This window comes from Rhinolophus hipposideros (assembly GCF_964194185.1).
Source record: "Rhinolophus hipposideros genome assembly, chromosome: 23".
NCBI lineage: Eukaryota > Metazoa > Chordata > Mammalia > Chiroptera > Rhinolophidae > Rhinolophus > Rhinolophus hipposideros.
Window position 1 is genome coordinate 42,072,028 of NC_138069.1, and position 10,848 is coordinate 42,082,875.

Below are 10,848 nucleotides of genomic sequence, written 5' to 3' on the forward strand. Positions count from 1 at the left end.
CCCTCCAGGATCGAGGTCTGGTTGCCCATACCGTAGATCTGTGATTGCAGATCAGTTTTCAGTTCCGTAAGGGGTTGAAACAATAGTTAAGAGGAACACAGACCCCACAACTTTTTGCCCAAGTTAGACAATTTTTCAGCTACATCCTGGCAAGCTGGTGGTACGGTTGGCCTCTGTGATACAAGGCACAGACCTGACAGGGACACTGGCAGATCGGATACGGGCCTGACCCGGCCGTTCTGGTGGAACCTTGGCCGTTCTGGTCTAACTGCTTGGCTTTGTGGGAAAAGTGGCGGTGGGAGTCTAGCCAGAGTAGCCTCAACTTGAGAGGGTGTCTGAACGGAATAAGAGAGCAAACTCTGAGCACAGTTGGCTAAGACATTTCTTTACAGTAGAAAGAAGGCCCAGGGTTTCCCAGATCATAAACTGAAGTGGACCAAAACAAGAAACATCTTCCAGGGTAAGGGAAGGCTACAACGTCCCAGTCGAGGAGGAGACTTGTGAGATCCGGTCGGTGCAAGCCGGGGAAGAGGAATGAGAGAAGCAAGTTACTTGATGATCAACCAGAACTGGTGGAGGCCAGGATGGATTCCAAGAGGATGGGACAAAGAGAAGCGGAAGGGAATGAAGAACAGTAAGAAAACAGACATTTACAACAGAAACAAGATATCCCTTGGATTTGGTATCTTACCTGGGAGCTGCCTGAAAATCCTGTGACCCTGGGTATCGTGGTTCCTCTCTCACCATTTCCGGAGTCCCGCCTGACGTGAGCTCCTTACTCCGGATGGAACCAGTGACCTCATGCCAGGCGTCCCTGAGCATGACCCAGGTTTCCTCGACCGACTCAGTCCCGGGGGTCTTCTCCTCGGTACCTACTTCCTACTTCCCCGTGCTTGGCTGTTAGAGGTGCCCAACTTGGTTTCTGGTGTCTCCTGCACCTCCCCGCCTCCGCTCCTGCACTCGACAGCCAAGGATCAAGGCCGTGTTAGGATGACTGAGGGTCCCAAGGGGCAGGATGTTCAGAGCAGTTCCGAAACAGCAGGAGCAAAGATCATGGAACGGTTCGGACATACGTATCCCAACGGTGTGGTTGGCAGAAAGCAAAGCAAACGGTCCACCACAAAGACAGTGTATGAAGCTCTAAGTGTGCCTGCCCTGGGCCGCCTGCGGCCCCTGCTTGGCTGGGAGCCGGGCCCTCACGGGGTTCTACAAGGCAGCTGGGAGGTTCGGTGCGCTTCACAACACAGGCGTCCTCGCCGCACCAGGCCCAGGACGGTCTTTTCTGTTCGAGTTCTCTCTAAAGTTCGACCTTCCAGCAGTCAGGTTCTACCCCAGTCCTGAGGGGCCCAGACACAAAACGAACAACCCCCCTGAGGGGCCAGAACAGGAACTATAGGCCTCACACCCCAAGGCCACCTGAACTTCCGCCGGAAGTCGGCCTAGCTGCCAGCGTCGCGTGCTGACGTCACGGGTCCGCCGGAAGTCTGGGGGCGCGCCCTTGAAGGCGGTGGCTCCGCGCTGCTGGCGGTTGGTCGCTCCTGGCGGTAAGGCGGCCTCCGCTGGGCTTTCAGGTATTCCCGCTGGCCCAGGAGTGTCCGGCCCCCTGTCTATCCGGCCCTTCCCACTCGTGTGTGGGCCGCAGCCCACCTCCACCCGCCCAGGGTCCGGGCATCCCCAGTGTTCCCGGAGCCTTCTGCACTCCGCCCCTCACCCTGGGTTCCGGCTCCCGCGGAAAGCTCCGGCCAGGCCCACCCACCGAGACCCTAGGATTGAGTGTAGCTTCCGCGAGGCCCTTCTTTCTGTCGAGTCCCCAGCGTGGTCACCTCCGGGATTGGTACAGACACCAGTGACCGAGGCTCCCAGCTTATTTTTTTCTAATTAGCTTTTTCTGCCTATATCTTATAACTCCTTTCACTCTGCGGGGTCTCATCATCCCCCGACTTCCAAATTCTGTTCCACTATGTTTTCCGCTCCTGATTCCTATTATGTGAGTGCTCCTATGTGAGTGTTGAGTTGATCTGTCTTTGCAGCCAGATTCAGCCTCCTGGAGGAACCATGTCTCCTGCAACTTTGGGTGTCACCTGTTGTGCGAGGCGCGTGCCACTGCGCCAGAGATGAAGTTTGAATTCTCGTGAATGTTGGGAGGAGGAATGCCAGAACTCCGGGCCGAAAATTATCCAAGCATGCGAAATATGTAGGCTGGGGAACCTGAATCACCTCGTGAGAATTGCTGCTCTTTGTTTCCTCTATTTTATCTCCTGAATAGTTTCTAGTTTGGTTAACTCAACAGTAAGCCTGGCCAGAATCACTTGCTAAGGCCATAAGTAACCATCACCAATTTCTTAATACAGGCCTGTATTAATACATCACTTCATAGGACGGAATGCTTGATCCTGGGCCCTTGGTTGCCTCTAGGGGATGCTTGTCAACAGTTATTTTTGGCCACATTTCTGTATCAATGTCTGTGATTATTTATATTTAAGGAAGTGAAAAAAACCCAAAACAATTTGTTGCCTGGGGGACGCAAGATGGACGCATTTTGCATATTTCCCCCCCACTTTATTTTGAACTTAACAAATAGGAAATGCCCCAGAGCAGACCACGGTGGTTTGATTAGGGAGCTTTTGAAGGAGAGAGAGCTCAGGACCTTCTGGGAGATCCACTGACGAGGCACTGTGTGCTTAAGGGCTGATGAATTCTGTTTTGGAAGCCATTTAAGGAGCTGATGTCTGAGACTGTGTCCTGTATTGATGATGTACTGTGTGAACAGCATAGTCACACGCTTTCTGTTCCTTTGTAGCCCCAGGATGGACTTCCTAGTTCTCTTCTTGTTCTACCTGGCTTTGGTGCTGATTGGTAGTGTTATGATCTGCATCTGCTCCAAAACCCATTACCTGAAAGGCCTGGTCAGCGGAGGTGCACAGGTAACAATGAGACCACTGGATTTTGAATACCACCTGTCTAAAAAGGCTCAGCAGTTTCCTGACAGAATGAAAAAGAGATGCCATTTTTATTTATTTGTTCACTTGTTTCATTTATGGCAGTTGGGGTATATTTCAAAGTCTGTCTCTCTCTCCCTGGGGTTTTGTTGTTGTTGTTGAAGCTAATCTTCTGATAATGCTTTGAGAGAAGATAGCATTCTCAAGGTTAGCTATTTTTCTCTGGATTTGATGCGTATAATTGGGCATGGATATGAGCAGTGCCTGTCTGGCGGGGCCTGATGGGTGAACTGGGGGATAGATGAGCAGAAAGCTAAGCATTGGGCTGCCAACCCTCCATCAGGGATCAAAGTGAGCAAAATTGAGATGGGCAGCCCTTGGGAAGGAGTTGACTTGGGAGGGACCTGGGCTAATGGCCAGTGATTTGGAGGTGGACCTTAGAAGTTAAGATGGAACTCAAGGCAGGGAAAGGCGCATCGTTTGCAGTAGCATTACTTAATCCACCCCTTCTGCTCACCTCTCTGCCTGAAATCCCTGTCATGATTCCTTCTTTGGGAACAGGGTAGAAATGGAATTGGCAGCAAAGGAAAGTCAACTGAGGGAAGCCCTCCTCTCTGTTCTGTCTTAAATTTCTTCTCTGCCCATATGCAGAATCACAACTTAGTATCACCAGCATTGCCAACTGAACATGAAGCCTCTGATTTGCTTGGGGGGAGGGGGGAATGAGAAATGAAATTGAACCTTTTTTTTTTTGTTTCAGATATTTTCCTATATAATTCCAGAATGCTTTCAGAGAGCTGTGCTAGGATTGCTTCATTACCTCTTTCATACAAGGTATTTATATTTCAGAGTTAAATATTATCTCCTTGTTAATTGTTGCTGTCCTATAGCTTCAGGAAGCGCCTTGCGGTTTTCAGCATGGTACAGGGAAGGATGCTGCAAAGGATCGAGAGTCCTGGGTTCGAACCTCTACTCATAGATAATCTGCCTTTTCTCTCTGGGGTTTGGACATGTCTACTTTTAAATAGAGGTATTTAAAGAGTAGGAAAATATTGGCATGCATTTCTGTAAAAAGAAATATATTCTGCTACTGAGATCTCAATTATCATCTCTGGTATTGAGACAAAAACAGATAACATTTATTGAGTACTTACTATGTGCGAGGCACTAGGTGAAATGTTTCACATGTAATTCTTACTATTATCTCAAGCCCAAAGGAAGTAGTTGGCCCTTGGCTAACTTTCCTTAGTATTGCATGATTTCTTCATGGAGAAATCCCCATGATGAACAAGCCATGTTACTATTTCCTTTCAGAAACCACACCTTCATTATCCTGCACCTCATCTTGCAAGGGATGGTTTACACTGAATACACCTGGGAAATATTTGGCTATTGTCAAGAGCTGGAGTTCTCCTCGTATTACCTTTTTCTGCCCTATCTGCTGCTGATTATAAACCTTTTTTTTTTCACCCTAAGTTGTGTAACTGATCCTGGTAAGTTGAGGCTCTTGGTGTAGAGTGGTGACCACTGAACTGTCAGTCTTACCGCTAGTGCTACAAATAAATAGTGACCCTCTAAGGACTTTGCAAAAGATTTGATATATCGTGTGTGCATGATCTTTCAATTTTGAGTGTTTTCTAATTTTATTTTTTTCTTTGACCCATCAGTTATTTAGAACTGTTTAAATTTTTCCATACAAATTTTTTAGTTTAATTTTATGATACTTTCACTTAATTGTGTTACATATAGAGCTTATGGTTGTGTAGGATACTGTTTCTTTTGGAAATTATATTGATATTCGCATTATGCCTGGGCATGTATGGTTGAAAAGAATGTGTTCTTGGGTACAGAGAACCGTACAAGTGCATTAGATCAAATTTGTTAATAGTGTTCAAATCTTTTATATTGATAGTAATTTTTTTGTTTGTTTGATCAGTCAGTTACTAAGAGGTGTGTTACCTCATTGTGATGGTAGATTTGAAAGATTTCTCCTTAATAGTTTTTGCTTCACATTTTGAAACTAATGTGTCTGAGTATGTATATTATATGTAATTATTAGTTACATTCAGGTTTAGAGTTATATTATTTCTTCCTTGAGTCTTTTTACAAAATATAATGAGCCTCTGTCACTAGTAATACTCATCGGTTTCAAGTCTCTTTTGTCTGATATTGGTATTATTATACTTGCTTTTGATTGATATTTGCTCGTTTTTTTCCTGCCATTCTTTTACTTTTAATCTTTCCTGTCCTTGAAGCACTACTAAATGTCCATCAACTGATGAATAGATAAATAAAATGTGGTATACCTATTTAATGGACTATTATTCAGCAACAAGAAGGAATGAAGTACTGACACACCAACACACACTACAACATAGAAGAACTTTGAAAACATTGTGTTCAATGAAAGAAGCCAGATACAAAAAAAACTAATATTTATAAAAAGTATCCACAAAAGACAAATCCATAGAGACAGAACATATTGATTAGTGGTTGCCAGGGCCTGGGGGATTAGAGAGAAATGGGGAGTGACTGCTAAGGGATTTCTTTTTAGGGTGATGAAAATGTTCTAAAATTGATTGTAGTGAAGGTGGCACAACTCTGTGAATACACTAAAAACCAGTGACTTGTACATTTTCAATGGGTAAATTGCTTTTATGCGTTGAAATTTAATAAAGCTGTTAAAAATTCTAAAATGAATTATTTAAAATACTAAATCTAGCAGTTTTAGTTGTGCTGTGTCAGGACAGGTTTTGTGAATATCCAGTCCACTGTATTGCCCAAAACTGACATGTGTTCTTACTCTTTTCAGGCACCATAACAAAAGCCAATGAATTATTGTTTCTTCAAGTTTATGAATTTGATGAAGTGATGTTCCCAAAGAACGTGAGGTGCCCCACTTGTGATTTAAGGAAACCAGCGCGATCCAAGCACTGTGGTAAGTGTGGCCCCAGCTGCCCCTGTCCCACTCTCTCACAATAGACATGTGGCCTTCATCTGTGAGAGAATATTGCATAAGTCGGAAAGCAGGGCCATTTCACCCCCAGATATGGGGCAGCCATTGCTTGGAGAGGTTTCTTTCAGATCACTGGTGGTGAGGTCTTGGGCTCTTGTACAGTGGGAAGCCCTCCGTCCTGGGCTGCCTGTCCTCTGCCACGTGGCAGGGTGTGCTGCTCAAGAGATGTTTGTGCAGGATGTTGTGCTTGCAGATTTCATTCCTGGCAGCACCTGTTCTTCTGGGGCGTTGCCAGGACTCTAGTGCTGTCCGACAAAAACACGGTGTGGGCCACATATATGATTTTACATTTTCTCATAGCCACATTACAAAAGGAAGAAGAAATCGGTGAAATTAATTTTAATCATATATTTTATTCAACCTAACATATCTAAAATACTATTTTAACACGTAATCGATATTTTTAGAAGACCATTCCTGGGTTAGTTTATATTCTTTTTCATACTAAGTCTTTGAAATCTGATGTGTGTTTTACATTTACAACACATCTCAATCTCGACACTGAATTTTCTTTGAAAATACTTGATCATGAAATTTGCAGATGGAAGAGCAGATTCATATACCCAAGCTATTCCAAACATTCTTAAACATTTTTCAGCCACTGAAGAAGCAGAAAGTCATTTTCCTTTAATACCCACACCAACATTGACATAATGGTTCATCTTTATCAGAAGTGTTGATTTGACTTGAAAGCCAAAGCTTTAGTTTTGAAACTATTTGTCTAAGTAAATTCACTAACTCTTGTGTCACCTCAGTATTATTCACATTGACCTCAAAAGGAGCATTGCACAAATTGAAAAACAACTGTAAGTTTATCGGTATCAACAAAGTATTCTTTCCAGTTTTTCTTGTAGCCACGTTTCAGGTGCTCAGTATCTACATGGGGCTAGGCTGGTGGCTACTGTTTGGATACTGCAGTTCTAAAGTCTTGGTGATAGGGGCCGGCCCGGTGGCTCAGGCGGTTAGAGCTCCATGCTCCTAACTCCGAAGGCTGCCGGTTCGATTCCCACATGGGCCAGTGGGCTCTCAACAAAAAAATAAATAAATAAATAAAAATAAAATAAAAATAAAGTCTTGGTGATAGCAGCTGCCATTTCCCCAGCTCATACTTTCCGTGGTCAGTTTGTAAAAATGTCAGTAGGTGTGCATGGTGTCAGTGTCTCATCAAGGACCAATCCAGGGTGGTGACTTCCCCCGTTTCTGTGCAGGTGTGTGTAACCGGTGTGTGCACCGTTTTGATCATCACTGTGTTTGGGTGAACAACTGCATCGGGGCCTGGAATGCCAGGTACTTCCTCATCTACCTCTTGACATTGACGGCGTCAGCTGCTACCATGGCCATTGTGAGCATTGTGTTTCTGGTTCGTTTGGTGCTGTTGTCAGACTTGTACCTGGAGACTTACGTGGATGACCTTGGACACTTCCAAGTTATTGACACCGTCTTCCTTATTCAGGTAATTAATTATTCACGTAATTATGTTGTGGGCTGTATGTTTCTAACTTCAGGTTTCAGACTTGGGAAAAGGACATTTGCTTGTCCAGTAAAAACATGAAGCCATTCCTTTTTTTAAAAAATTGATACATAATCTTTGAAAATTGATAAATAATTCACATACCATAAAATTCGCCCTTTTAAAGTAACAATTCAGTGACGTTAGTATATTCACAGAGTTATGGAACCATTGCCACTAATTTCAAAATATTTCATCACCCCAAAAAGAAATCCTTACCTATTAGCAGTCATTCCCATTCCCTTCTCCCCCAACTATGAGAACCACTCTTCTGCTTTCTGTCTCTATGGATTTGCCTCTTCTGGGCATTTCATGTAATTGGAATCATACAGTATGTGGCCTTTTGTATCTGGCCTCTTTCACTGAGCATCATGTTTTCAAGGTTCAGCCAGTACTTCATTCCTTGTTATGGCTGAAAAATAGTCCATTGTTTGGATGGACCACATTTTATTCCAGTTGTCAGTTGATGGACATTTGGATGATTGCAGTTTTTGGTTATTTTTGAATAATGCTGCCATGAGCATTTATATACAGGTTTTTCTGTGGACATAGGTTTTTATTTATCTTGAGTTGTATGTATATAGGAGTGGAATTGCTGGGTCATATGGTAACTCTATTTGTAATCATTTGAGGAACTGCCAGACTTTTCCAAAGCAGCTGCACCGTTTTACATTCCCACCAGCAGTGTATGAGGGTTCCAATTTCTCCACATCCTTGCCAACACTTGTTGTTACTTGTCTTTTTTATTATAGTCTCCTAGCTCTTTTACCTCCTTGAAGCAGAGTCCTTTATAATTATGCATTTGAATATGTCTTTTTAGTCTAAAACAATGCCCCACTTTTTTTTTTATGAAATGGACATTTAGTAGCCTAGTTGCCTATTAGAATGTCTCATGTTCTGGATTTGTCTGTTTCCTAATTGTCTCATCTAATATTTCTCTATTTCCCTATATTAATGTAAAACTGAAGGTTAGTTGTAGAGCCTTGATTAGATTCATTTTTCTTGGCAAAAATGCTTCCTCGGTAGAGATGTATATTTCCTAATGCATCCCATCAGGCAGAACCTAGGGTCTGTGAAGCCTGGGTTGATTCATTGGTTAAGGTGGTGGCCACTATCTGTCTCCATTGACGAAATGCATTTCCCCCTTGGCCATGGGTGATCTGTGTGTATGGTTTTGGTTTTGTATTTGGGAGTTTCTTTAGGATAGATTGAAAAATATGTGAATCCTGAGTCAGATTATCAACACTTATAAGTCTTTTGACATTAACGTATATCGTCACATTGCTTTTTAAAACCATGTTCTTCAAGCAGCACGTAAGTGACCGTTTTACTGCATCGGAGGAAGCATTGATGCTGCCTGTGGTGGGAGACACCTCTAGTTTGATGAGAAAACATGGTGTGCCCTTTTAAAGTTGCATTTCTTTCATTACTTTTGATTACTTGTTTGTCCGTCATTTGTGTACCTTCTTTTGTAGACGATGTCCTTTTATTAGGTTGGTGCAAAAGTAATTGCGGTTTTTGCATTTTTTTTTTTTAACCTTTTAAACCGCAATTACTTTTGCACTAACCTAGTAATTGTTTATCTGTTTGACATTAGAATAACTTTTGATTTGAGGTGTTTATGTAATAATAGTTCCTTCTTGTATTTGTTTTCTATTTGTGTATTTTCTTTGTATAAAAAAATTTAAACATTCTTCCTCATCAGATCTGTTTTCTTTGTAACTTGAGTTAGAACATATCCCCCATCAAGAGTTTTGATAATTGTTTGCTTTTTTCCATTTCAAAAATATTGGAACTCTTTCAAAATTCTTTATTTTGTATATTATAAAAAATAACTTACAATAATTAAAGCAGTCCAGAAGTTTAAAACGAAAAGGGGAAATGGGTGAGGAATAAGTCAAGGTGGTCAAAAGGTACAAACTTCCAGTTGACAGATGAATAAATCCTGTGGATTCTTATGTAGAGCACGGTGACTATAGTTGATAACACTGTTTTGTATACTTGAAAGTTGCTAAGAGACTAGCTCTTAAAAGTTCTCACTGCAAAAAAGAAAAATTGTAACTGTGAGGTGCTGGATGTTAACTAACCTTATTGTGGTAATCATTTCGATACATACATACGATCGTTATGTTTTCCATTAGTTGTGCACCTTCAACTTTCACAATGTTATATGTCAGTTATATCTCAAAACTGGGGGGAGGGGAAGAAAATTTAAAACGTCTTGAAAATAAAATGAAATGAAAACTTATACCCCTCTTCTCCCTTCCCAACACTTTCACTCCCTAGAGGCAACCACTTTTGTATTTTGATGTGTATACCTATATTTGTTCATATTCCCACACACCTTCTAGGGTCAGTTTTGTGTTTACAGAAAAAGGGTCTGTTGTGCATCTTGTCTTGTTCAATGGACAATATATTACCAGCATCTTTTCCAAATTAGTACATAGAAATTTACCCCATTTTAACGGCTCTTTATTTTTCCACAGTATGACTTTCCCAGAGGTTTACTCTTCCTCGTGGATGGACATTTAACTTGTTTCTTTTGGAAAGAGGGGCTGTACATGTACCCCTGTAGTCATTTCGAGAGTGATCTCTTCTTTCTATCTTGACTTCATTTTGATGCATGAACTAAGATCTACATTTGTGTCTTTGTTCATTTTATAAATAGCTAACTGCCATAGCACCATCCCGAATATCCTTTCCCTTTTCCTTCAGTGTACACACTTCATTTATTCCATATTAAACTCTTGTACACAGTAGCACTTCTTCCCGGGTCAGTGCTGTGTATGGTTTGATTTGTATTCGGGGGCCAGATGTGCACGGAAGGGGGTGAGCTGGGGAGGCAGCTCTGATGGTCTCGTGGACCAGACCAGGGCTGGCGGGTGCTGACCCTTACTTGTGTCATAGCCCAGCGCCTAACGTGCTGCTTCTTCTTTGCCCCCAGTACCTGTTCCTGACCTTCCCAAGGATTGTCTTCCTGGTGGGCTTTGTCCTGGTGCTGAGCTTCCTCCTGGGCGGCTACCTGTGCTTTGCTCTATACCTGGCTGCCACCAACCAGACCACTAACGAGTGGTACAGAGGTGACCGGGCCTGGTGCCAGCATTGCCTCCATGTGGCCCGGCCCCCATCAGCAGAGCCTCAGGTCTACCGGAACATTCACTCCCACGGGCTTTGGAGCAACCTTAGAGAGATCTTTCTACCTGCTGCTGCACATTATGAGAGAAAGAAGAAATAAGAATGGGAAGAGTGTTACTGCCTTTTAAATATAGTATATGTTTATTTATACATATGGATATTTTCTAAGCATTCGTCTTTTTGGTTTTTCCCCGGTTTCTGCTGTGTATTTATAAATCAGCTTTTAGTGGTTCAGGAAAGGAAAACTA

At 42.6% G+C, this 10,848-nt stretch overlaps 2 protein-coding genes across 5 annotated transcripts in view; one reads left to right on the plus strand and one right to left on the minus strand.

Moving 5' to 3' along the window:
* Positions 1 to 1,392, minus strand: part of GRID2IP (Grid2 interacting protein) — a 60,445-nt gene extending 59,053 nt beyond the window's left edge. Inside the window, exon 1 of the mRNA XM_081036024.1 lies at positions 692 to 1,392. The gene's annotated coding sequence lies outside the window, so the exon portion shown is untranslated. The remainder of the gene's footprint in view (positions 1 to 691) is intronic.
* Positions 1,393 to 1,458: 66 nt separating this feature from the next.
* On the plus strand, positions 1,459 to 10,841 carry ZDHHC4 (zDHHC palmitoyltransferase 4). 4 transcript variants are annotated; one of them, XM_081036116.1, is made up of 8 exons: positions 1,459 to 1,544; positions 2,031 to 2,220; positions 2,801 to 2,924; positions 3,700 to 3,773; positions 4,254 to 4,432; positions 5,752 to 5,877; positions 7,164 to 7,408; positions 10,410 to 10,788. In XM_081036116.1, the coding sequence occupies exons 3-8, from the start codon at positions 2,808 to 2,810 to the stop codon at positions 10,698 to 10,700; spliced, it is 1,032 nt and encodes a 343-aa protein (XP_080892242.1). In that variant the 5' UTR covers positions 1,459 to 1,544; positions 2,031 to 2,220; positions 2,801 to 2,807; the 3' UTR covers positions 10,701 to 10,788. The 4 variants fall into 4 exon arrangements, with proteins under 4 accessions (XP_080892242.1, XP_080892239.1, XP_080892241.1 ...); XM_081036113.1 differs by having other exon boundaries at positions 1,470 to 1,571; positions 2,031 to 2,194; positions 10,410 to 10,841; XM_081036115.1 differs by having other exon boundaries at positions 1,479 to 1,571; positions 10,410 to 10,841.
* The last annotated feature ends 7 nt before the right edge of the window (positions 10,842 to 10,848 follow it).